General features: G+C 45.5%; 1 protein-coding gene across 3 annotated transcripts; it reads left to right on the forward strand.

Moving 5' to 3' along the window:
- Positions 1-3,283: 3,283 nt before the first annotated feature.
- Positions 3,284-27,202, forward strand: KIF7 (kinesin family member 7). Of its 3 annotated transcripts, none has more exons than XM_083411836.1 (19): positions 3,284-3,772; positions 5,057-5,445; positions 6,553-6,753; positions 7,266-7,683; positions 8,191-8,728; positions 9,729-9,872; positions 10,727-10,924; positions 12,001-12,194; positions 14,364-14,476; positions 15,394-15,546; positions 17,005-17,207; positions 17,341-17,538; positions 19,279-19,404; positions 20,040-20,216; positions 21,722-21,937; positions 22,623-22,829; positions 24,522-24,720; positions 24,827-24,973; positions 26,438-27,202. In XM_083411836.1, exons 2-19 carry the CDS (start codon positions 5,118-5,120, stop codon positions 26,812-26,814), a joined length of 4,137 nt encoding a protein of 1,378 aa, XP_083267962.1. In that variant the 5' UTR covers positions 3,284-3,772; positions 5,057-5,117; the 3' UTR covers positions 26,815-27,202. The 3 variants fall into 3 exon arrangements, with proteins under 3 accessions (XP_083267962.1, XP_083267964.1, XP_083267963.1); XM_083411838.1 differs by having other exon boundaries at positions 3,679-3,772; positions 5,049-5,445; XM_083411837.1 differs by having other exon boundaries at positions 3,743-3,818.
- The last annotated feature ends 21 nt before the right edge of the window (positions 27,203-27,223 follow it).

Genomic DNA, 27,223 nt, shown 5'->3' on the forward strand with positions numbered 1-27,223 from the left:
TTTTTCGGCAACATGTAGCAGGCCACTTTAAGCATGGCATGTTCCAGAATAGGTAAAAAAGTAAAGGTAACTGACCCCTGGATGGTTGAGTCCAGTCAAAGGCGACTATGGGGTTGAGGCGCTTATCTCGCTTTCAGGCCAAGGAAGCCAGTGTTTGTCCACAGACAGCTTTCCTGGTTATGTGGCCAGCATGACTATACCATTTCTGGTGCAATGGGACACCTTGACAGAAGCCAGAGTGCACAGAAACACCATTTACCTTCCTGCCACAGCGGTACCTATTTATCTACTTGCATTGGCATGCTTTCGAACTGCCAAGTTAGCAGGAGCTGGGACGGAGCAACAGGAGCTTACCCTATCGCTGGGATTCAAATTGCCGACCTTTTGATTGGCAAGTTCAAGAGGCTCAGTGGTTTAGGCCACAGCATCCAGAATGGCACCTGCCTCAGAAGATATAAGGTTATGAAGGGAGAAAAACCCTTCAAGAAAAGACAGGCCTGGTTTCTGTGAAAAAAGTTAAATATCTGGAGGTGAATTTATCAGTGAAAAATTTGAATTTATGCAAGGATAATTATGTGAAATTATGGAATGAAATCAAGAGAGATCTTGAGATTTGGTCAAATTTTAAATTGTTATTAATGGGCCGAATATCAGTGGTAAAGATTAATGTATTGCCAAAGATGTTGTTCTGATTTCAAGCCATACCAATTATCCTTAATTTTGAATTCAGTAGCCTTAATTTTGAATTCAATTTGGAAGCACACACTCATCCGGATGGAGGGCACACCTATACCATCATTATTCTCAGGTGAGATTTAATCACATCCCAGCAAACTTGGGCTGCACAATTCAAGCTAATGCAGAGCTCTTACGAAACAAACCAACTTCCCAGCACAGACAGGACTTTGGGCGATAAGAAAAGAGACGGCGATGTGTACTAGAAAGTGTGAGATGACATTTGTTTGATATGATGTTGACTAATCTCCCCACAAGCAAATCAAGATGAATGCTCATAAAACAGCTTGTCTCAAAGCTGGAGAAACTGGAGAAAGTGGTGTGCAGAAACTTCTGGCTTTTGTGTGGCTGGAATGTAATCTAATGTACAAAGGTAGGAGTCACATCTGTTGCTCCATTTATGATCTCCTCAGCCATGGCATGTGGACCCTAGAAGGGGCCATCGGACAATGAGACCCTCAGGCTGAGTAAAGGTTACCTATCCCTGCCTTTACAAAGACCTGTAAAAGCAAATGAGTCTTCAGCGGGTGATTAGGGATGGGCTTTGCAGTAACTGACCCAGTCACTTGTTTTCCACAATTCCCAAGCACAAAATCAATTAGTTAAGTAAAATTGTTCATAAACCTATCTGAGCTCTGCCTGTCCTCTCCACTTGTGAGAATGCCATAATTGATTCTGGTTCTTTAGACTGGCTTGCCAGAACTCCTTGTGCACTACTCCTAGCACTACTTACAGTTCTGCTACTGTTAATTACAGTGGTACCTCGGGTTAAGAACTTACGGTAATTTGTTCTGGAGGTCTGTTCTTAACCTGAAGCACCACTTTAACTAATGGGGCCTCCCGCTGCCGCCGTGCCGCCGGAGCACGATTTCTGTTCTCATCCTGAAGCAAAGTTCTTAACCCAAGGTACTATTTCTGGGTTAGCAGCGTCTGTAACCTGAAGCGTATGTAACCCAAAATACCACTGTATTGCCCATTATCACCACCAAGTATTTATTTGCAGGCTTTTAGGGATACAGCAAATTTGCTTCTCTTGTGGTGTGTTTCTTCTCATCTGCATGCAATTCCAGCAGACCATATTGTGTTCACAATCTGTACCACTCTGAATCTTGACACATGGGTCACCTTTTTTGCATTTTTTTGGAAACCCAATTTGTTAGTCACAGTTTTATGTGTTTCTCAGAATCTTTAATGATGGACCATTTTTTCTGCATTGTTCAGAATCCTTACTCCACAGTTCAAGTTATTGTGCATTTTTTTCCACTTTGGTATTTCTAGAATCTTGAGCTGCAGGCCACATATTAGTGCAGTTTCAAAATCCTGACTCCATGGGTCACATTTTTCTATTTTGCTATTGGGGCAGCCATATATTATCCTGCTCTTAACACCATTTGCACCCGCTAAAGTTTTAGGGCAATCACACAGCTTCATTTCCAATTACTGTAGTGCCTATTCCAGAACTTCCCATTGAAATCCTGTAACTTCTAATGTCACAAATGTTCTGATTTATTTTTGTCCCCCTTTGGTTGTACTAGCTCCTCCAGACTGGAAACTTGGGGGGGGGGGGGAACACATTAAAAAAAACTATTGCCAATGACCTACTTGCAACATCAAATATATCTGAATGACCCATTTGCAGTATTAAGTCCCTATCTGGAAGCACCAATGATTTTCATCTCTGCTGCTGCTACATTGTTGCTTTTTCATTTTGGAATCATGTTGCTGCTCGGTTTGCTTTGTTTAACATGTTGCTGGAAAGGCAGTGTCTTTTTTCGTAAGCAAATACGATGCAATAAAAACAAGCACTTTCCAGTTGCTTTTTCAAAACATAAAAGTCTTTTTTGTGGTATCACAAAAACCCCACTGCTGTTTTTTTGGCTCTAAAACAGTATTTAAGGAACCACAAGACTCTGTAAAATAAGGCTTCAAGGTGCAACCGAAAATATCTGGTTGGCATGTCAGAAATTTGATTACCATGCATAAAGAATAAAAGAAAATGCATTCAAGAGGTGAACAAGGCTCTTTCGTTGTTTGGGATGTTGAAGCAGGCGTCACCCTGAGTGCAAAATGATGTGACTTCTTTATTTATATAATAACCTTTATTTTAAATTATAATCCAATAATAGCCTCATTATAACAATACCAATTTATAATACAATTACCAATATCAATCATAGAACCAAATTATATAATTTAGATAAGGTGACCCCACCCCGTGCAAGAATTGATTATTTTGTTTCTGCGTTCCCAAACCTTTATTGATTTAAATTACGTTCCAGTCATCATCATAATCCCTTATACAACAGCTGCAATATTTACAACTTCTATTCGTGTTGACACATTAAGTGATTTATGCAGGGCTTTGGGGGGGGGATGCAGGGGTACACATACCCCTAAACATTTTGTGAATCTTTGTACTTTTGTCCATCCATTAACTATTTATTTCCCCCGATTGGAACTATAAAATGGTGATTTCCTTGAGTCAAAAGGAAAGTATCTCTAAACATTTTTTTAAAGGAAAAAAGCAATGGATTTATGATTTTAGGAGTGAAGATCTCGAACTATATACCCTCGTTCTTCCTGTGTGTGACAATTATTCTGTCTGTTGGTGTTTCTTCCTGTGCTTGCAAAATGTTATATCTTATCTTCTGCAAACCATGTATTGGCTGATTTTATTTTTTTAAACTATTTCTGGTGCGTGGGTCGTTGGGCTTCCGTGGGTTGCAAACATCCACACAACACAGCATCCTCTGGAGCAAAAAACAAAACCACGCAGGCAGCACCAGCTTCTCTGGCAGGGCCTGAAACGAGGCCTCCTCGACGGCGCCCTGAGGAGAAAGAAGGCGGCGGCAGCGGCTCCTCCTCCCTCATTTTTCAAAGCCACATCTTCCCCCGCCGCCGCCGCCTCCTTCTCCTCTCCAAAAACCTCCCTCACTCGACGGCTCCCTCGCCAAGGAAAGAGGCGGAGCCGCCTGACGACGCCATTTCCCCGCGCCGGCCTAGTCGGGCCCGCCCAGCGCCGACGCCTCGACTCTGGGTAGGTATCGCCGCGCCAAGGCTCAAAAGGAGGCGGCGGCGGCGAGGTGAGGTGGGAAAGTGCACAGCGCTTCGTCAGCGGCTCCCCTTGTAAGGGTGCCTCTGAGCATGTGCAGGGAGTTCGCGGTGTCCCGCTCCCTCGGGCTTGGTGTGTTCAAGGCTTATTTCCCTGCAGGGGGCATGGAGCCGTTTTTTTGTCCCGCCGCATCTCCCATGCAGGTCCCCCCCTTCTTAATTTCCTCGACCCTGACTGTCTCCCCCTACAGAAAAAACCCAAACCCTCAACGCCCCCTTTTTTTGCTTATGCGACCTGTGCCCACCCCACATTTTCTCGTGGGGTGCTCAGGGGTGACTCCAGCTAGCCACACGCCTGATGCTTCTTTTTGGGAAAGTCTTTGGGATTTTTGGGCCAAGTTATTCGGAAAAAGTTACGCCTATAATTTCTACGTGCTCTGCTGCTAGTGCAACTTTTTCAGAGGGCAATTAAAGTTGCCACTTATTATTATTCATTTATTGTGTTTCTAGCCCACCTTTTTTCTCTCCAAATGAGGCATACGTTGTTCCTGCCCCCTCATTTAGTCCCCACAACAACCCTGCGAGGTAGGTTAGGCTGACTGTCCCAAGTTCAGCCGCAAAGCGGCTGCATGGGGACTTGAACCCTGGTCTCCTAGGGTCCTAGTATGACACACTAACCATTACATCACACTGACTTTAATGCCTTCCTTTAAAAACAGGTGCTGAGCTGCAGGTGGGCAAAGCTGGGGTAAGGGAGAAGGGTTAAAATGATGAAACTTATTTAAAAACCTGTTAGATTTCTTTGAAACTGGCTGCTGTTTATGGGTGCTTTCAAGCTGTCACTATTTTCAGGTGGGATTCAATCACGTACCGGCCAATTTAGGTTGCGCAATTTTAGTTGATTGAGAGGTCTTGACATTTTGCAGTAGGAAAAGTGACAGGAAGATGCACTGGAAGGTGTGGGGTGATAACACTTGCTTTGATGCAATGTTATTCAACCAGTTTCTGGGAATAGCAAGTGGGGAGATTTCTGTTGCATTTTTGGCCACTCAGAACATGGTTCTGGACTATTTAAGTCTTCGGCCTGATCCAGCAGGGCTCGTTTTATAGTCTGTATTGTATTTGTATTGTTAACTGTTTTGGAAACTTTAGCTGAAAGGTGAGCTAGATATCCAAAAATACATGACATATGCCTTAACCAGTACTTTATTTTATTTTTGCTTGTGCTCTCTACTCTAACTTGGCTTTTCCTCTTTTCATAGCATGTCAGGCATAGAGATGACGCTCCTACTTGGTTTTCAGATGTCCTGACTCTTCATTTGCTACTAGCCATGGGTCTGAAAGCCAAACTCCAACCACCAACAGTGGAGGTTCCTGTCAGGGTGGCTGTACGCATTCGACCTTTACTTCCCAAGGAACGACTGCATGGGCACCAGGCTTGCCTACAAGGTGACCCAGAGACTAAGGAAGTTACTCTTGGGCGCAGCCGCCATTTCCACTTTGACACAGTCTTCACTGAATCCTCGGACCAGGAGTCTGTGTATACTGCTTGCGTTCAGCCGCTGGTGGAAGCTTTCTTTGAAGGTTTCAATGTTACTGTGTTTGCCTATGGCCAAACAGGCTCAGGGAAGACCTACACCATTGGAGAAGCTAGTGTCTGTGAGTTCCATCTTTTGCATGAATAGCATGTCCTGCATTCTCCTTTCCTCTCTACCCAGGGTACATGTAGCCCTATTACTTTTTATTGTAAAGGCAGGGACTGTATTGCATGTAAGCCACTCTTTAAACAAATAAGATAAATCATAACCTGCATCTGAGCAAGTGGACTGTAGTTCACAAAAGGATCCAGCCTCAAGGGCCGGATTTCATAGGTGGGTGGAGCTGCCCACCTGTCAATCACTTGATGACACAGTGGTGGCAAGTGATTGCGTGCTTTCAAGTAATGAAGTTGAGACTTTAAGGCACCCAGTGTAGCTGATTTACCCTCTCCAAAAATGTGAAGCCGATTTAAATGTTTGGGGAAAATTTTTCAGTCAGGTTTCTAAAAAAGCTTTCGTAAGAATGAATCACTCCAAGGGAGCTAAGAGGGTAAACTTTGGAAGAAGCTTGGTCCCTCGACACCCATACCACTGTGCCACTAGCGCAGTCGTACCTTGGAAGTCGAACAGAATCCGTTCCAGAAGTCCGTTTGTCTTCCAAAACATTTGGAAATCAAAACGCAGCTTCTGATTGGCTGCAGGAAGCCCCGTTGGACTTTTGGCTTCTGAAAGTTTTTCAGAAACACTCACTTCCAGGTTTTGATCGTTCAGGAGGCGATTTGTTCGGGAGCCAAAGCGTTTGAGATCCAAGGTATGACTGTACTTTGTGGGTTACTAATGTTTGTGGATTCCTTTTGCAAGGCTGCTGTACAGTCTCAGGTGGGGACAGAAGCCTTTCAGCTTCATGTCTTACTTGAGACAACTGGGGACTCTTGGATAATCAGTGTAATATCTGCTGGGATTTGGCTGTCTGGTTTATTGAATAGATGTGTGTCCCTTTAAAGTGTGTGGGACACACTTTAAATTCTAAATTGCTAAATTCATGCTGAACTGTTATTGAAACCTGTGTTCTGCCAGCAAAGTTGCCTTCTGAATCAGTTTGGTTAAAAGCAAACAATAACCACCTTCGGTATAATAACTTTCTTCCTGGTGATTAAATTAGTTCCCCACACATCCATTACAGCCTGCAATTTCCTCCCAACAAATGTGTTTTCTTTGTTGCTTCCAGCTTCCATCAATGAGGATGAGCAGGGCATAATCCCACGAGCCATGGCTGAAGCCTTCAAGATCATGGATGAGAATGACTTGCTGGATTACACGGTCCGCATTTCTTATCTAGAAGTGTATAAGGAGGAGTTTCGGGACCTGCTGCAGGTGGAGACAGCTAGCAAGGACATACAGATCCGGGAAGATGACAAGGGCAATATTGGTAAAAACGAACAAACTGTTGCTGCTATTGCTCCCTGCATCTTTAAAAGCCTGACTTCTCGTTAAAAGTTGGAATTGCTCCTTTTCCTTGCCATTCCTAGTTGGCAAATCGAGCAGGTAGCACTTTGGTTTGCCTGGTCTGCATTTTGTGGATTTAACAATCTAGCACTTCCCTTTTTACCTCTTCTCCAAAACTGGAGTTTAGTTCCCTCTAGCTTCCCTGGTATGGCTGAAAACTAGGCTTGTACAGGCTTCTTGCCCCAGGATTTACCTCTTGAATCATACATTATTATTTCAGGATTTGGCTCCCTGTACACAGTGACCTTGCTGTGCCGTTATTAGCCCGAGTTATTGCTTTCATTACTTAATTAATTAAATGGGTTTTACTTAGCCTCTTGTTGCTCAGCTGTTTAACTCACCTTGATGCTTTCATCAGCTGGGGCAGAAAAGCTTCATCAGCTGGAGCTCCCTTTAGCTCTTGGTTTTCCCTCTTTGCTATCCCTCTCATTGCAGTGCTGCATGGGGTGAAGGAGACCGAAGTGGAAGGCCTGGACGAAGTCCTGAGCCTACTGGAAATGGGCAACATGGCCAAGCACACCGGGGCCACCCACATTAACAGAAAGTCAAGCCGCTCGCACTCCATCTTCACCGTGACCATGGAGCAGCGCCGCAGTGCCGGGCGTCTTACTCGCCTCACCCTTCAAGAGAAGGTCTTGGTTCCAGCCTCTGGCCAGGTTCTTTCCTCCAAATTTCACTTTGTGGATCTGGCAGGCTCTGAGCGGGTGGTGAAGACGGGGAACACTGGGGAGAGGCTCAAGGAGAGCATCCAGATCAACAGCAGTCTTCTGGCTCTGGGCAACGTAATCAGCGCATTAGGAGATCCCCGCCGGAAAGGCAGCCACATTCCTTACCGGGATTCCAAAATTACCAGGTAAGTAGTATGCTGTTCTTTTTATCCACAGTGGCCTGCATTACGGCATAGTCCTGTGTGTCATCCTTGAGCAGTTTGCTCATGTCTGGACTGTGCTGTCTTTCCACTTGGGGGTTCTTTTCTTTCTGTGTTTCCTAATTTGGATTTGTTGCTTGGAATCTCTGCTAGTTTTGTCCTGATTGCTGCTTCTGAGGCAGGCTCAGTAGTCAGAATGTTCACTTTTATTATCCTCCTTGTCTGTTAAGCTTCAGCCTTGCTAATAGATGTACGGTAGTATCTTGGTTCTCAAACTTAATCCATTCCGGGAGCCCGTTCGACTCCCGAAACCATTCGAAAACCAAGGTGCAGCTTCCTATTGGCTGCAGGAGCTTCCTGCGTCAGACATTCCTGCGTCGGACATTCGGCTTCCAAAAAACTGGAACACTTACCTCTGGGTTTGCTGCGTTCGGGAGCCAAGCCGTTTGACAACCAAGGTACCACTGTACTGATTCCTGTCATATTCCTCAGGATCCTGAAAGATTCTCTTGGTGGGAATGCCAAGACCGTGATGATTGCCTGCCTCAGCCCTTCCTCCTCTGACTTTGACGAAAGCTTGACCACGCTGAATTACGCCAACCGTGCGCAGAATATCAAGAACAGGGCGGTGGTGAACTGCTGCAAGGAGACGGAGCACATGGAGCAGCTGCAGCTGCAGATAAAGAGCCTGCAGAGGGCGCTAGAGCAGCGACACCGCTCCGAGACACGTATCATCAACCGTTCCGAAGCTCCTGTCAAGCGGCCTTCGCAGGATAATGCCACCCGCTTGCATGCAGAGTGTAGCCGCTACAGGACCTGTACAGACGCCGCGTACCAGCTCTTCATGGAATTGCAAGGGGAAGGCAATCTGACTGTGGACCAGATCCTGCGGGTGAAGGAGTGGTTGTGTGCTGTGGAGAATGAGAGGAGCGAGCTGAGCTCAGCCTCTGGCTTAGACAGTGGCATTGAGAGCACTTCAGTGGAAGATCAAAACCAGAAGACGGCAAGTTCCAAGCTAACTAAGTCTCAGGTACTATTATTCACTGCTATTATCTTTTCAGATTTCTTAGCCACAAGGGTGAGCCAGAACCATTTTTTAAAATCCCATTTTTTAAAATACAACAACACACACCTTAAAATAGATTACAATCAAGAAAGTAAAGTAGGTTCTAAATATTTATTTATTACAAAGAAAGGATAGTACTGCGGGCAAGAATCCGCAGGTCCTTTGTGGGGGGTGGGGTTCACATGGGAGATGAGATTCTTCTGCAAAGGTTGTCAGCTGGTCATGAAGTTGTCTTAATCTGGACCCCTTTTAAGGTGTGCAAAGATGCCAGATCCAGGACAGACTTCAGTACAATTTGTTGACATTGCCAATGAAGAGTGAAGCTTAGTGGTAGAACACTCTGTTCTCACGTATGTCGGCAGGTGTGGCAATAGGTGTGCTAGTAGGGCCTCAGTGATGGACTGGATGAGAGCCCATAAACTGAACCTGAATGGGGATACGACTGAGGCACTGATGGTGGGTAGATCCTTTAGCCGGATAGGTGGGGTTCAACCTGTCCTGGTTGGGGTTGCACTCTCCCTAAAGGAGCAAATGCACAGTTTTGGGGATCCTTCTGGATCTGCGACTATTCCTGGAGGCACAAATGGGCTTGGTGGCACAGAATGCTTTCCATCAGTTGCGGCTGGTGGCTCAGCTGCAACCCTCTCCGGACAGGGATAGGCTACCTTCTGTTGTCCACATCCTAGTAACCTCTAGGTTAGATTACAGCAATGCATTATACACATGCATGCCTTTGAAGATAGGCCAGAAACTGCAACTATTGCAGAGTTCAGGGGCCAGATTGTTGGCTGGAAGTAGGAGGTTTGTTCATATAACAGCGATCTATGTAGCATAGAACACCAATCATATAATGGTGGCTGCCTTCTAATTTCCTGATTCAATTCCAAGTGCTGTTTTTGACCTATAAAACCTCAGGGCTCCAGTACCTGAGGTAGCAAGTGTCACCCTCCTTTCTCTTTGGCAGAAGCAAGAAGACCACAGGGAAGAATCTGAAGCTGTGAGAGAAGAACACATGGCAAGGTTGGAGAGGCAAGTGGAGCGTTTAGAGGAGGAGAATCGGGATTTTCTAGCCGCCCTTGAGGATGCCATGGAACAGTACAAGCTGCAGGTATCACTTAGGCCATGTGCAGACTTCCTGTCTTGTGGGCATAGTGGTGATCTTCAGACAGAAATCCCTATTTGCAGCCAGATTCTTCTTGTCCTCCCTTTTACTTTTATTAAAGTTTTGTGCTCTCTTCTTTCCTTCGCTCCATTGGGAAGACAATTGGTTCATCTTTTGAAAATGAGCCCACACTAGCATTTTTACAGGTCACCTTTCCAACCTTAGAGTTTTGGGATTTTTGCTTGCAGTCTTCGTTCAGCTAAGCTGTCACTGGATGGGGTACCCAGCAGTATCTGCTGGGCTCTTAATACATGGAAGAGTCCATCTTTTATCATCTTGCGTATTGCTACTCTAAGGTAAAGGGACGTGGGTGGCGCTGTGGGTTAAACCACAGAGCCTAGGACTTGCTGATCAGAAGGTTGGCAGTTCGAATCCCCGCGACGGGGTGAGCTCCCATTGCTCGGTCCCTGCTCCTGCCAACCTAGTAGTTTGAAAGCACGTCATAGTGCAAGTAGATAAATAGGTACCACTCCGGCAGGAAGGTAAACGGCATTTCTGTGTGCTGCTCTGGTTCGCCAGAAGTGGCTTAGTCATGCTGGCCACATGACCCGGAAGCTGTACTCTGGCTCCCTTGGCCAATAAAGTGAGATGAGCACTGCAACCCCAGAGTTGGCCACGATTGGACCTAATGGTCAGGGGTCCCTTTACCTTTACTCTAAGGTAGGTCTATCCAGATGCTGTTAGAATCCAGCCTAGCCAGCAGTCCAGGATGATGAGAGTTGCAGTTCAACATCTTCTGGAGGGCACCACATTGACTACCCTGTGAGGCAACCAAAACTTGTTTCCCCTTTCCCCCACAGAGTGACAAGCTGCAGGAACAACATGACATCATCTGCAAACTACAAACATACCTGCAGACGGAGATGCCCAGACTTGGTGTTCCTGAATTGCTGCAGAACGTCTTCTTGGTACAGCTTGACCAAAGGCCTCACACAGCTCCTGTGGATGCTGCCCAGTCTCACCACCGGCTTAGGCTTGCCCGTGATAAGCACAGCAAGGTTTGTGACCTGCCCTGGGGTATTCTATCATGATACATTGAGTTTTGCTTCCTCTTGAGTGTTGTCTAGGAACAACCTATTTCACCTCCCCCCAGCCCATTCTTTTAAGCAAATTCTGCTAAAGTAGAGTTGGATGTCCTGGAGATTTGAATTTAAAGTGGTGAGAGATGTAAATATTATATTGCTTTTATTTGAGGTGAGGCAGAGAAGACAACGTAGACTTTGTGTGTAGAAAATATTTCTGATGCAATGTTTTTGGGAGGGCTTTTCCTTCATTTATTTTCTTCTCTCAACAACTTTTCTTGTAAAATTGGGAGGTGCTTCCTCACACAGTTTAGCATAACTCTGGAGTGAGTGGAAGGAGCCACCCAGTAGATCATATGTCCACCCACTGAAAAGAATTAGCAGAACAGTAAGTCTAATGTAAGACAACATGGGTGGCGCTGTAGTCTGAACCACTGAGCCTCTTGGGTTTGCTGATCTGAAGGTCGGTGGTTCAAATCCCCACGACGGGCTGAGCTCCCATTGCTCTGTCCCTGCTCCTGCCAGCCTAGCAGTTTGAAAGCACGCCACTGCAAGTAGATAAATAAGTACTGCTGTGGTGGGAAGGTAAATGGCGTTTCCATGCGCTCTGGTTTCCGTCACGGTGTCCCGTTATACCAGAAGCGGTTTAGTCATTCTGGCCACATGACCTGGAAAGCTGTCTGTGGACAAACTGCGGCTCCCTCGACCTGAAAGCAAGATGAGCGCCACAACCCCTAAGTCACCTTTGACTGGACTTAACCATCTAGAGGTCCTTTACTTTTTTGCCTAGAAATATTAAGAAGCTATTTGCGGATCACAGGTATTTTGTGTGTGCTTTTACTGGTTATCTGCCACAATTACATTTTCAGGTAAGGGAGTGTCAGGGGTAGAAAACGGGTTAGATAATCTGGTGAACCTGTTACTCTTTCAGACTTCTTTGAAGGAGTTAGAGCTAAGGATCTGAAGTTTCCCCTACAGAGGACGAATAATTTCAGGGTGCAGGCAACATGTCAGGGGTATTTAACTTAGTATCCCTTTCTCTCTCTAAACAGCTGTGCAGTGCCCCAACCCTCATTGGGAAGAACGTGTTGGGTTACCGCCAAAGACTCCCTTGTGGCTTGACGAGCAGCTTGGAGGCTAACAATACGATACAAACACAGGAGATTGACAGGACTTCAGAGCAGGCAGCGGAGCCATCTGTGGAGAAGGGAGACCGTGAACAGATAAGGTCCCTTTACCGACGCAGGTGAGTAAAGAGCCTGATGCTGGACTTGCACACCCACCTGCTTCACATATCTCTTTCAGTCTCTAGCATCTCCACCTGGCTATCTCTTCCTGAGACTTTTTAGCAGTGTTTCCCAAACTTGGGTCGCCAGTGGTTTTTGGACTACCAACTCCCATCATCCCTAGCTAGCAGGACCAGTAGTCAGGGATGATGGGAATTGTAGTTCATTGCTAGGCGATGCGATGAGGTTGAGGGAACGTTCTTTCATATGTGTTGAACCTGTAAAAGGGTGAAAGAGTTTTGGGAAATAATCCATAATGAATTGGAAATAATCCATAATGAATTTGGGGGAAATGTTTAAAAGTACTTTTTCAAAAAACAACAACAACCAGAGTCCTTTTTTCAGATGGAAATTCCCAGGTGTCAAAAAAGGTTATTTATGTATGCCACTACTGCAGCCCCAAAATGGAAAACGAGTGAGGTCCCAACTAAAGAAGAATGGCAACTTGGAATATGTGCAGCTTGCAGACTTAACATCTAGAATAAGAACAAAAAGAACATACATTTAGAGAAGATTGGAAAATGTTTCTTGAATATATGGGGGGAAATTGTGTACGCTTGAAAATGTTGGCAGCATTAAGATAAATTCAACCGTGTAAATAAGTTATGATGGATGTAATAATGGACTACTGAATGTTTTAGTTTGTAAAATATGCAGGGATCTATGATATGCAAAATGAACCATGGAAAGAGAAGAAGGGAAGTCGTCGATATTTCAAGGATGTTTAAATGAGTATTCTAAATTGTAAAACAATTTAATATATATATATAAAGGAAATGTAGTTAAAGCTGAAGACCCAAGTTTGTGAAACACTGTTTTGGAGGTATACTGCTTGTGTGGGATACCTTGCCTTTCTGCCAGACTCAGCGACTTCCTTGTATCAGTGTCTGAAATTGGAATGTCTGAGGCCCACCTCTTGCAAACACCCAGCTAACACAAGTAGGAGAGTATTTTATGCATGAACTGCCCTTAACAATATAGGGCAATGTGACTGACTGGCTGAGCAGGCATGCAGGTGCTGCCAGTTCAGATGATAAAATAGAACATTAGCCCTGTTGCAAAAAGGATGTTGCTCTGTGCTCAAAATATTCTATTTCTTGTCAAAATATATATATAAAATTGTCCAGTGGCACCTTAGAGACCAACTAAGTTTGTTCTTGGTATAAGCTTTTGTATGCATGCACGCGGAAGCTTATACCAAGAACAAACTTGTTGTTTAGTCATTTACTCGTGTCTGACTCTGTGACCCCATGAACCAGAGCACACCAGGCACTCCTATCTTCCACTGCCTCCTGCAGTTTGGTCAAACTCATGCTGGTAGCTTCGAGAACACTGTCCAACCATCTTGTCCTCTGCCATCCCCTTCTCCTTGTGCCCTCCATCTTTCCCAACATCAGGGTCTTTTCCAGAGAGTCTTCTCTTCTCATGAGGTGGCCAAAGTATTGGAGCCTCAGCTTCAGGATCTGTCCTTCCAGTGAGCACTCAAGGCTGATTTCTTTCAGAATGGATAGGTTTGATCTTCTTGCAGTCCATGGGACTCTCAAGAGTCTCCTCCAGCACCATAATTCAAAAGCATCAAACTTGGTCTCTAAGGTGCCATTGGACAATTTTATACACACACACACAGTGGTACCTCGGGTTACATACGCTTCAGGTTACATACACTTCAGGTTACAGACTCCACTAACCCAGAAATAGTACCTCGGTTTAAGAACTTTGCTTCAGGATGAGAACAGAAATCCTGCTCTGGCGGCGTGGCAGCAACAGGAGGCCCCATTAGCTAAAGTGGTGCTTCAGGTTAAGAACAGTTTCAGGTTAAGAACGGATCTCTGGAACGAATTAAGTACTTAACCCGAGGTACCACTGTGTGTGTGTGTGTACACACACACACACAGACTGTCTCGGACCAACACAGCTACCTACCTGATTCTATTTCTTGTGTGATCCCTTATTTAATTCATCAAAGGTGATAAAGTCTGTACAACGAAGGGGAAACTGACTGAGATGCCACCAGCTTTACTTCTGTCTGGACTCAGGGTGGGGTGTGTGCTTTTTAATTTTAACTTTTCTCTCCCACATTGCTTATGCAAGCCCTCTGGATAAAGTGACCAATTTGGTTGCCGTTCTAGAAATGGGATCTACAGCTGCAGCCAGGAGGAGGCTTCGGACAAGAGGAGCAGCAGACAATGGAATAAGAGCAATCCATCACAGATCCAGGAGGAGCCTCCAGAACCCTCTAGAGGTAAGAGGAGATTCAGTTGCCCCTCTCAAAACTCTAATGACAGCAATATAAAACCAGGACACCCTGAATGCCTCAAGCTGTACCTGGACTAGGCAACTCTATTATTATTATTATTATTATTATTATTATTATTATTATTATGTTCAATTTTACACTATACATTTGACTTCAAGCATTAATCATAATCATCAACATTTAGGACTTCCCTCCACCCTTTCATGATTTCCAATATGAATCCCTATTTACCTTAGTTTTCAATACATTACAAGCGTTACTCAAAGCCTGCCAAAGTTTTTAGTTCTTTACAGTGTTCTATTAAGTAAATTGTAATAATTCCTTATTAAAGTTTCTACCTGGTTTCTGATTTTCCCGGTAATTTTTGCCATTTTGGCGTAGTCCATCATCTTCATCAACCACTCCTCTCTGGCCGGGACTTTATCTTCTTTCCATCTCTGGGCCAGTAGTATCAGCGCTGCTGTCGTCGCATGCATAAATAATAGTTTCTGCCCCTTTGGTATCTCTGCATCTAAAATTCCTAGTAAAAAATGCTTCTTTCCCCCCACAAACGTTATTTTAAACATTTCTCATTATATATCATTTCCCAGAAAGCTTTCTTATTTTGCACATCCACTGCATATGGTAGAATGTGCCTTCCTTCTACAGCATACATTTGAAGCAGTTCTATACATTTTTGCTGATTTTGTGGATTTTAAATACCAATGATACATCATTTTCATATAGTTCTCTTTCAACAGAAATTTTAAGTCCTTCTTTCATAACTTTTCCCAATATGAAAATTGGATATTATGCCCAGTATCTCTTTTAGGCAACTCTTGCCTTGGTGCTTTCTGTCCCTTCACCTATTTGGATTGGATTCTTGCCAGGGCACTTCTATATTTTGCTTCTTTTTTCCGCAGAGGACTGCAGGAGACCAGAGCTGAGCAGCCTTGGAGAAGGCTTTTCAGGGAAGGATTCAGAGTGGCGGCTGCTTCAGGCCCATCAGAAGATCCGTGAATTGGCAATCAACATCCGCATGAAGGAAGACCTGATTGTGGAACTTGTCAAGACAGGCGAGGAGCACTCTTAATTAGAGATGTAGCTTGGGTGATGGACTTGAGGATAGGGGAGTTTTGGGGCTCTGCCTGGCCAACCCCAGGGCCTCAGGAAACTGCTGCATCTTTGTATCCCAACAGAGACCCTTTTTTCCTGTGTTCTACATATTTTTATTTACTTTGAAAGCATTTCCCCCTTTATATCGTCTTAGAACAACTGGAAGGGGCAGTGTTATATTTGATTTTATATCTATCATCTATCTATCTATCTATCTATCATCTATCTATCTATCTATCATCTATCTATCTATCTATCATCTATCTATATCTATCTATCTATCTATCTATCTATCTATCTATCTATCTATCTATCATCTCTTGGTTGTATGGCTTGAGGAAAAGCATTCACCTCTCTCCAAGTCGAATGAGAGCCATTTGGCAGTCTTCTGCCGTGTGTGTGTGTACAGCACATAAAGCCAGAAAGGAATTACTTCGGTTTTCTTTCAAGAGTAGTAGCTGGATTGTTTTGTGTTCCCAAAATAAATACAGCCTCTGTATACTTACTTGAGAGCCTCTCCATCAAACCCAGAGGGACTAACTTCTGAACAGGCTTGCAATGAACTGGAAATGCTTATCTGAGGTATTCTTAGTGAAAATTGAAGCAATACAAAGGTGTTTTTGTGTGTGTGTGTGTGTAAATATTTTATACGTGAAAAGTGGTGCACATGTTTTTAAAATACTCTGGTTTTATCCAGAACAATTTTGTCTCTGGCTCTGCCAGTCATTGTGTCTAGCTTTGCCCCTTCCAGCATGCAACCCCCATAAGAAAAAAAGGTTGCCCACCCCCTGTGGTAAAGAGATAATTAATTCTTATCTGTGTCATGCTTCAATAACAAATATTTACTGCCATTCAGCCTTCTTATTCCTTTCCTTTCCATTCCTGTTCCCCAGCACAACTTCTGCTCATCCTCTCATTTTCCTGGTCTAACTTTCCTTCTCTATTATTCCCTTTAAGAAATGATTTTTATTGGTTTTACAAAATTAATCTCACAATTAAATGATAAAATCAAACGAGATTCTTCTGAATCGTAGGACTTCCCTCCTTTGTACAGCTTAATCAACTGCATATTATACTTCATCCAAATTATAATTCTCCAAAGTATCCAAAGTCTTTGTAACATTGCAAGAGTTATTCCTTCTCTCTTATTCCCATCCTGGCTTACAGTTACTATTACATCCTTACCGAACACTGAGCTGATAAGACTGCTGCTGTCGCGTCTTCCTCTTCCTAATTGCTGGTGGAAGAAGAGATAGGAGTCTGTCTTGGAGTGTCTTGATTTTGATCTCCATGAAGCCGCCCCCAAATGATTTTCTTTTTGCTGCTGCACTCCCCCCAACTGACCCCCCCCCCCACAAAGCCCACCCCAGGTGCCAGACTGGCCTTTTGTGGTGATGCCAAGTGTCTGTGTCTTTCAGGGAAGCATGCGCAGACGATGAACAAGCAGTATTGTCAGAAAATCCGCGACTTGGAGCAGGAGGCAGAACTGGTGCGAGTGGAATTAAACGACGGCCAGAGGCAGCTTTGGGAGCTGGAGGGCAAGGAGCCCCGAAACCCCGCAGAGAAGCGGAAGCTCCAGGAATACCGTACCAAAGTGGCAGCAGCTCAGAGCAAGGCAAAGGTGAGCTCCGGAGCGCTACTATATTGGGGGGTGGCAGAGTGCCAGGATGTCTCAAAAAGGCCTCTTCCGTTTTGGGAGCCTCCTTTCGGTCCCTGGCATCAGCTGTCCTGCCTTATTGTCCATCCTGCAACAGATCCTGCAAGAGAAGAAGCGAGCGACGGAGAAGCTGGCCTCTCTCTCCGCTCAGAATGAGAAACGCTTGCAGGAGCTGGAGAGGAACGTGCAGCTGATGCGGCAGCAACAGGGGCAGCTGCAGAGGCGGCTGCGGGAGGAGGTGGACCAGAAGCGGCGTCTGGAGACAGAGATGCACAAAGGGCAGCACCGTGTCAAGGTAGGGGCGGCTGGGCTTCAGTGCCAAGGCCAGAGAGTATTCAGGAGCAGCGATGGCCCTAGCTGTTCACAGAATTGTAGAGTCGGAAGGGACCCTTTTAAAGAGAACTACACTGGTTGCTGGAATATTCTCACCTCGGGTTAAAGAGGCTAGTTTTAACCTTGAAAGCCCTTCAAGGCTTTGGGATCCAGGGACCCCTTATATCAACCTGTGAGAGAATAACATTTTCCACTGAGGCTCCTCTGACTGCCACAACCAGTAATCAAGCAGGTGGAAACAAGAGAGGGCTCCTTCATTGGCTATGTAATCCATTCATTTGGTACGCATAAAAGGTAATATAAAGGTAAGGTAAAGGACCCCCTGGACGGTTATGTCCAGTCAAAGGCAACTGTGGGGTGCGGCACTCATCTCGCTTCAGGCTGAGGGAGCCAGCGTTCGTCCACAGACAGCTTTCCAGGTCATCTGGCCAGCATGACGAAACCGCTACTGGCACATGGAGGACCATGACGAGTGCCGGAGGGCACAGAAAAGCTGTTTACCTTCCTGCTGCAGCGGTACTTATTTATCTACCTGCACTGGTGTGCTTTAGAACTGCTAGGTGGGCAGAAGCTGGGACAGAGCAATGGGAGCTCACCCTGTCATGGCAAATTTGAACCACTGACCTTCCAATTGGCAAGCCCCAAAGACTCAGTGGTCTAGACCTGCGTCCCATTTGGTACCCAATTATAATTTGGTACCCCTTTTAACTTTGTCACCAGGTTAAGCCTTTTTTTTTATTCTCTGGAGCATTTAAAATGAATTGAAGTTCTAGTTTTAATGGAGACGAACTGGGCTTTTTCTGGCACCTCTTTTTCTAGAAAAATATCACTGGAGAACAATATACATAATAAACATAACTACCTGGAACAGAGTTACTCATTTGGCTTTCTGAATATGTTTTGAAGTTATGGAGTCTTTAGAAGGTGGTCTGTTGTTTGGTGTTGCATCTTAATTGCATAGTCTCATTTTGTGCTATGAGCCACCCTGGGATATGTTGCTATGAAGGGTTGTGCATAGAGATGCCTTTAAATACCGTATTTTTCGCTCCATAAGACACACCTGACCATAAGACACACCTAGCTTTTAGAGGGGGAATGCAAGAAAAAAAATTCTTTAAAGGGAGCGCTGAGCAGAGCCTGTATGCATCCCAGTCTCTGCTCAGCGCTCCCTTTAAAGAGCTGTGTGGAGCGTGTGTGAGGTGCTTGCAGGCTTTCCCCAAGGATGGAGAAGAGCAGCCTGTCAGTGACGGGCTGCCCTTCTCCCTCCTCAGGGAAAAGCCCCCAAGAGCCTCACACACGCTCCGCACGGCTCTTTAAAGAGAGCACGGCTCTTGGGGGCTTTTCCGGGAGGTGGGGGAAGGGACAGAGGGGCTAAGCCAGAAGCCAGAACAGCAAGAGGGAGCGCTGTGCAGCGATCCCTCTCACTGTTCTGGCTTCTGGGATAGCCGTGCGGAGCCTCCTCTGGGCAGTGGGATGAAGGCTCCCTGTGCCCTGAAGAGGGTTCGCGCGGCTAAGCTGGAAGCTAGAACAGCAAGAGGGAGTGCTGCGCTGTTCTGGCTTCTGGGATAGCTGCGCAGCCTGCATTCGCTCCATAAGACACACATTTCCCCTTTCTAGGAGGGAAAAAGTGCATCTTATAGAGCAAAAAATACGGTAAATGATATGTTGCAGGTCTGACAGTTTCCCCTCCACTCATCTTCAGGAGTTGGAGCTGCAGCATGAGCAGCACCAGAAGATCTTGCGCATCAAGACCGAGGAGATAGCAGCATTCCAAAGGAAGCGCAGGAGTGGCAGCAACGACTCCATGATCAGTTTAGAACAGCAGCAGGTAATGGGGCAAGGGCTGACATGCCTTCCACCTTCAGCAGCTCGAGGCTGGGGTGTGAAATGCCCCCACAAAAGGGCAGGATTGGGAGCAATAAGAGATGGTGCTTTTTGAAGAGTTAATACAAGTGTACCTTGGTTGATGAACACCTTGCAAGTGGAATGGTTTGGCTCCCAAACGCCGCAAACCCTGGAAGTGATTGCTCTGGTTTGCGAACTATTTTTGGAAGCCGGGGCTTCCGCGGCTTTCGATTGGCTGCAGGGGCTTCCTGCAGCCAATGAAGAAGCCCCACTTTGGTTTTCGAACGTTTTGGAAGTCGAGCATACTTCCACAATGGATTCCGTTCGGCTTCCAAGGTACAACTGTATAATAGTTAAATCGTTTCTTGGGTTTACAAGTCTTGTCTGTATTTTATTCAGTTGTGTTATGTCCTGAAATTGGGGGAACATAGGAAGCTGCATTACGCTGAGTCAGACCATAGCTTCATTTAGTATTGTCTACTCTGGCTGGCAGTGGCTGTTTAGGGCTTCAGGCAGGATTCCCCCTTTCCCAGCCCTTTTGGGAGATGCCAGGGATTGGACCCTCTGACAGCTTGAGTCCCTCTGACAGTCTCTCCCTCTGCCTTGCCTTCCCATCAGAAAATCGAAGAGCAGAAGAAGTGGCTGGACCTCGAGATGGAAAAAGTCCTTGAGCAACGCCGTGCCTTGGATGAGCTGGAAGACGAGCTGACCAAACGGGAAGCCATAGTGGCCAAAAAGGAAGCTCTCCTTCAGGAGAAGAATGGCCTTGAGAACAAGAGGCTCCGCTCTAGCCAGGTGAGCCTTGGGTGTGGAAGGTGAGCTGCTCGTTGTCATTATTTTCTTTGTGGCAAGTATATCATAATCCATTCTGAATGTTTTTTCTTAGTAAACCTGGGGTGGGGGGAGTACAAAAACGAAGCTTACATTAACAAATCTGTTCATGGAGAAGGTGTAAAAGAAAAGAGGAAGAAACACCTCATTGCAAAATTAAAGCTCATTGACTTTTTTTTGGGGGGGGGCTTAATTCACAAGCTAATATTTATAGTATTAGGGGACGCGGGTAGTGCTGTGGGTTAAACCACAGAGCCTAGGACTTGCCGATCAGAAGGTCGGCGGTTCGAATCCCCACGACGGGGTGAGCTCCCGTTGCTCCGTCCCTGCTCCTGCCCACCTAGCAGTTCGAAAGCACGTCAAAGTGCAAGTAGATAAATAGGTACCACTCCAGCGGGAAGGCATTTCCGTGCACTGCTCTGGTTTGCCAGAAGGTGTATGCTGACCCCTGACCCGGAAGCTGTATGCCAGCTCTCTTGGCCAATAAAACAAGGTGAGCGCTGCAACCCCAGAGTCGGTCATGACTGGACCTAATGGTCAGGGGTCCCTTTATTTATAGGATTGGGCTGTAACGACCAAAATATGCTGTTGGCAGAAGGAAGATGAAGGAAGTGAGGAGTGGGGGTTGCTGCTTAGGAGAAGTGCAGTGGGGAAAGGTGGCTGTATGGTGGCAGCAGCCTAGTTCACTCCCTTGGTCATTGTTTGGTGCCCACCTAGCAGAATGAGGCCTGTGCAGAAACTCCTCCCCATTACAGTGTACAGTGACTGCTGGGGACAAGACCTGAGGAGAGAGTTCCTCCTTGGTTTTCGCCTCTCACAATTCACTCCGCTTGGGGGCGGACGGTGGACACAGAATTCTCTACTGAAATCTGCATGAGGGCAGAAAATTGCCTGAGGGTTAAATTGCCCCTCCCTCTTAGGATAAATAAATAGGATCCTCCTTCGGGTACAGGGGACTCGATCAAATGCTAGCTGCCATCCTCTCTTCAAGAAGATACGGTGGGACCTCAGCTTAAGAACAGTACTGTTTACAAACGATTTGGTTTATGAACTCAGCAAAACCGGAAGTAGTGTCCCAGTTTGCAAACTTTACCTCGGTCTAAGAATGGAATCTGAACGGTGGAAGGGCACCTGTGGCGGGAGGCCCCATTAGGGAAAGTGTGCTTCAGTTTAAGAACAGTTTCGGTTTAAGAATGGACTTCCGGAACGGATTAAGTTCGTAAACCGAGGTACCACTGTAATTGTTTTATGCTATGCCAAGATGTGTTCCCTCTTTTCCCTTATAGTTGCTATGCTATTCCTTCTTTGAATAGGGTTAGCTCTGTTAGCTCCCTTCCCTGAGGAATTAAAACCAAGCAATGTTTGGTAAACCACAAGGACATAAGCTGCAACCGGCAGAATTGCCATCCTAAGGATCTCTCTCTCCCCCCCCCCCCGACTTCTCCATCCCTTGATTCTTTCTGGCTTAGGCCCTGAATGATGACATCATGCGGGTCTCCAGCCGCCTGGAGTACCTGGAAAAGGAACTGACACAGAAGAATGGGCAGCTTTGCCACAGCAGCACGCATGATCAACAACAGATCCGGCAAGAAATTAACAACTTGCGGCAAGAGAAGGACCAGTTGCTCAAACAAAGGCTGGAGATAGACAACAAGCTACGCCAGGGCACCTTGCTGTCCCCAGAGGTTAATTGGCAGTTTTTTCTTGTTGCAAGTATAGTTGATGTACTAGAGATGATTTGTTTCTTTTTCTGTGATTTGTAGGTTCTTACTATAAGCATTCTACACAGATATATTACAGAGGGAACTTTCTCTTAAAGTGCTTTGAAAATGACCTGTGTGCATCTTCGTTTATTCATTAATTTATGCTGTACAGTTCCTCTCATCTTTAAACAAGGGTGCTATTGCCATGAGTGCAGAACTCAACTGCTCAATAAGGTGGAACAAATGAGCCTCCGTGGAGTGCGGGAATCTTAAAACCAGGTCATTAGTGGAACTGGGACATGACACCCTGGGTTCATTTGGGAGGAAGTGTGGGATGTAAGTTTAATAAAATGAAAATATATCTGGTCTTGACTCTTGGGGCACTGTGTCCATGAGTGCCATCCTATTTCTTTCCTAGATGCTAAATTTTAAACTCAGGTCCCTGCTTGGCCAAGGACTTGAGCAAAAAGGCTTCAAGCAAATTATGATCAGTCTTTGTACACAAAGTGGGAGTCACACTAAAACTATATTTCAGGTTTATGAGTGCAGCTAAATGTGAGGACTGGGAACCTCTCTGTCCAGCGGAACTAAACGTTATTAGCTGCAAAGCAACTAAAGTTATCCTTTCCCTCTCAGTAGTTTTCTTGCTTTCTTCCTCTCCATTCAGGAGGAACGGATCCTTTTCCAGCTAGATGAAGCCATTGAGGCTCTAGATGCTGCCATTGAATACAAAAACGAGTCAATCACTTGCCGGCAACGTGTTTTGCGGTCCTCAGCCAGTCTCCTATCCCAATGCGAGATGAACCTGATGGCCAAACTCAGCTACCTCTCATCCTCCGAGACCCGGGCACTGCTTTGCAAGTATTTTGATAAGGCAGGTGTTGAATTGTGGCTCTGCTCCGTGGAGCAATGCACTGTCCAGTATGAGCACATCAGAGGCCCAGGCCCTTACCCAGGGGTGCAAAACTTTTAGTCAAGCTTAGGTCTCTCTCTTTCCCTCCAAGCCAGCTCCTCTCTGCAGCTTTCAGAGCAAAGCTCCCTCAATGGTTTTCCTGGTTCTTAAAATATAATAAATATAATACCTTTATTGTCAATGTACAACCTGTGTACAATGAAATTAACTGAGCCTCCCTCCCCCAAACACTCAGTCTCATTGCACTCTGTGTGCTTGTCGCACAACACACCAACCCCAAAAGTCAGTTGCACTATATTATTTTCCATTCAGCAGCCTAACAGTCCACGGATAGAAACTGTTTTTTAGCCTGTTGGTACGACTGATTATACTTCTATATCTCCTGCCCGAGGGTAGAAGATTAAAGAGGTGCTGGCCGGGGTGTGAATCGCCCCTGAGAATTTTTGTGATGTCATCTAGTGGGCTCAAGGGACAGCCCATGATATCATGTGCTATATTCACTACCCTCCGTAAAGACTTTCTGTCCTTGGCTGCCAAGCCAATGTACCACACTGTGATACAATATGAAAGGACACTTTCTATTGTGGAGTGGTAGAAGTTCATCAGTTGTTGTTCAACATTGTTCTTTTGCAAGACCCTGAGGAAATGGAGTCTCTGTTGGGCCTTTCTGACCACCTGAGTTATGTTGGTTTTCCATGTGAGATCTTCACTAAGGTAAACTCCCAGGACTTTAAAGGAAGAGACTCTCTCCACACTGGGAACCTCTCTGCCCTGATATACAACGGGACTAGTTCCCCTCTCTTCCTCCAAAAGTCCAACACCATCTCCTTTGTCTTGCTAGTATTTAGGTGCAAGTTATTCTCTAGGCACCATGTAGATACTTTTTTAACCTCCCCCCTGTACGCTGATTCATTTCCACCTGTAATTGGACTCATTATGGTAGTATCATCTGCAAACTTAATAATTGCAGTAGATGGATCAGATGAAATACAGTCATATGTATACGAGTACAGGTAGGGACTCAGCATACATCCCTGTGGGGTGCCAGTGCTGAGCTTCAGGGAGGTAGATGTAAAAACAAGCACAATACCGTAAACCCGCATTTGGACTGTCACCATTTTGGGCAGTAGGTTGTGTAGGAAGGGAGCAAGAAGGCATCCCTACACATAGAAAACTAGGATGTCGGGGGTTAGACTGGAATCCTTCTCCCTGAAATACCCATTCTCTGTGTGAGGGAATTTTTCAATTATGTTTTGCACAGAGGAGCTTCCAAACTCCATCTGCAGTGGCTGTCCAATCCAGACCCAAGCAAAGTAGGCTTACACGGCTTCCCACATTGTCACTGGGTAATAATAATAATAATAATAATAATAATAATAATAATAATAATTTATTATTTATACCCCGCCCATCTGGCTGGGTTTCCCCAGCCACTCTGGGCGGCTTCCAAAAGAATATTAAAATACTGTGATACATCAAACATTAAAAGCTTCCCTAAACAGGGCTGCCTTCAGATGTCTTCTAAAAGTCTGGGTCACCTTTTTCACCTTCATGAATCTGTCAGTGCCATAAGCAAACATTGTTTCAGTTCTGTTGACAAGATGATGCCTTAGTTGCGAGAAGACCATGCAGAAAGTTTGTGTTTTTGGCCAGGTGGTGACTCTGCGAGAGGATCAACACAGGCAGCACATTGCCTATTCCGAACTGGAGATGCAACTGGAGGAGCAGCTGCAGCTGGTATTTTGGCTGGAAGTAGCACTGGAGCGCCAGTGCTTGGAGATGGACCGCCAGCTCACCTTGCAGCAGAAGGAGCATGAGCAGAACATTCAGCTTCTGCTCCAGCAGAGCCGGGGTAACAAAGGGCCTTTGTAGTCATTGGCGAATCACTTGGCATGTTAAATCTCCAGTTGGACAAGGTCCTCAGCAGACTGCGTATGTAATTCCCTTCTCTCTCACAGAGCACATGGAAGAGGGGCAGGCAAACAGCAGGCTTCAGTACCAAGGAAGGATCCAGGCATTGGAAAAAGAATTGGCGCATTACAAGTGGGCCAACCACGAGCTGACTCAGAAGCTGAGCGTGAGCGATTTGGAGGGACAAGGCAAAGGTGAGGATAACCTCGGTTCTGGAGGCTTAAGTCTTTTTATCACCGCCACTGACGATGGTTCAGATGTGACTATTCTACACAGCAAGCCAAGCACACAGGCCCAAGCATGTCTTGAAAGGCAAAGCGGTGGACTGGGTTCCTTAGAACAGGGATGAGCAACCTTTTTCATTCAGAGGGCCAAATTCCTGTGCTGAGTGGGGTCAGGCAAAAGTGGGCAGGGCATCTGGAGTAAATTTCACCTTAACACTGTAAACTAGTTTCTGCAGGCATTTTCTGCTCTCCATCCAAACGATATACATTATCAGAATTCAAGGACACATGCCAGCTGGGCAAAAACACTGAATGTGAAGCTGAGCCACTGTGTGGTGTGGCTTGGGAGGGCTGTATTTGGACCTTAGACCTACCCGTGCCTTAAAAGTAACAGGCCAAAATAGACTGGTGCCTGCTGCCAAAAAAAAATTTAACCTGGAAACAGGGAAGTAGTGGTGAATGAATGGGGACCATTGTTGTTACACCTACTTGGTTACAGTTGGAAATGATAATTAGGCTTTGGAGAACAAGGGAGTTATGGACTGGAGCAGCTTTTGGAGGGAAGTTGCTCAGACGGTGGCTCTACGTGGTTGTTGTGGGCCATCAATCTTAAAATGTTTTGGAACCTGCTTTGTGGAGAGATGTACACTGATGTTGGAAGGGCTGTAGCACATATGCCCAGCATGGAAAAATGCTCAGCTTTAATCTCCAGGTAGGGAAAAGGTGAAATCAACACAACCCATTTTAATAGATTTTTTCTCCTAAAGCCCTGGCATTCTTAAAACCAGCACTGTTATGAAAGCCATTTGCAGGGGAAAACTAGTTGAACTTACCAGCACTGTATTTATGAAAGAGATAGGGCCCAGTCTCTCTGAAGCCATATTGACCAGGGCTACATTATCAATCTCTGCCATCAGAAAAAAATATATGTATGCTCTTGACTGCTCCACAGCTTTTTCTCTGAGCACCTGAACAGAGATTGCAGAGGTGGACAGACTTCAGGCTTACTTTAGATCTTTTATTAGCTCCCAAGATCCACAATCCAGAGGCAAATGCAAAAAGACATGCACTAAAAATCAAAAGAATTCTAAGCCCAGGTCCCCCATTTCCTGGCACGACAATTGTCCCTGGTTAGGTCAAGCTTTCTTCGCTTAAGTAGTATAATTTAGGTATGTTGTTTAATGGTAATAACAAAACAAGTGGGATTTGGAAACCCTTGCTGATCTACTTCAAATCACCCAGAGGTCTCTCCTGCAGTACCAAAGTTGGGCAGAACGCAGGCAGTGTTGAGCTCAACGACCAAATGGCTTAATTTTACTATACTGTTGGTTTTCTCTGTACAGGGAATTGCCAATTTTTCGGGCCATTTTTGTTCATTACACAGCACAGACCCTAGGAAATTACTGTCTAAAATGTTCTTCTCTTCTCATATAGGTATGGAAAGAATCACTTGTGCAGCCGAGGACAGACCTGGTTCGATTAGAATACATGGTGAATTTAGTGCGAGTAGCATGTTGGATCCCGTGCAGATAGAGCTCTCTGAAAGAACCCACAGAAGCGGGGATGAACCCCGGGACCTGGTGCATGCAGCCTTGCCATCCACCTGGAGGCGGTCTTCATTATCCAGTGCCAACACCTTAGTACCGGAAGACTTTTGCCAGAAAGAGACAGACTTCTTATCCAGAGGTGGCCAGATCAAGGAAGCATCTCTGCCACTGAGCCTAGCTCCTCTGCTGAAGTCTCACATGGAGCTGTACAGGACTGGGCTGTCATATCCAGAAATCATTGATGTCAGGAAAAACCCATTCTAGGTCCCAGCTTCTACCTGCTTTTCTTGCTCAAAGCTTGAGGGGTATTGCCTACAGACCAAGTGTATTGTTACAAGTTGCTACAAGTAGTAATTGATGGCTATGCTTAACTTAAGGTGCAAATTAGCCTTCTGTCATACACTTAGAGGGGTTTTTTTGGAGGGCAGAAAAGCAGTATGTCAGACTTTTTCCTCTGCAGCAGTGACCTTTGTATTTAGCTGCAGTACCTCCCAGAGGGAAGACCACTACCTCTGGCAAAATGCCTGTCTCTGGAGAGATAGGAAAGTCAGAAATATTTGCTGCTGTAGGCCTAGAGACATGTAAATAGTTTAACTAGCCTTTTATACCGTAGCTTCTAATAAACTAGAGTAACTTTTATAAGAGCTTGAAATACATTGTTTCCTTCCTGTTC

This window comes from Podarcis tiliguerta (genome assembly GCF_965153285.1).
Source record: "Podarcis tiliguerta genome assembly, chromosome: 14".
Lineage (NCBI taxonomy): Eukaryota > Metazoa > Chordata > Lepidosauria > Squamata > Lacertidae > Podarcis > Podarcis tiliguerta.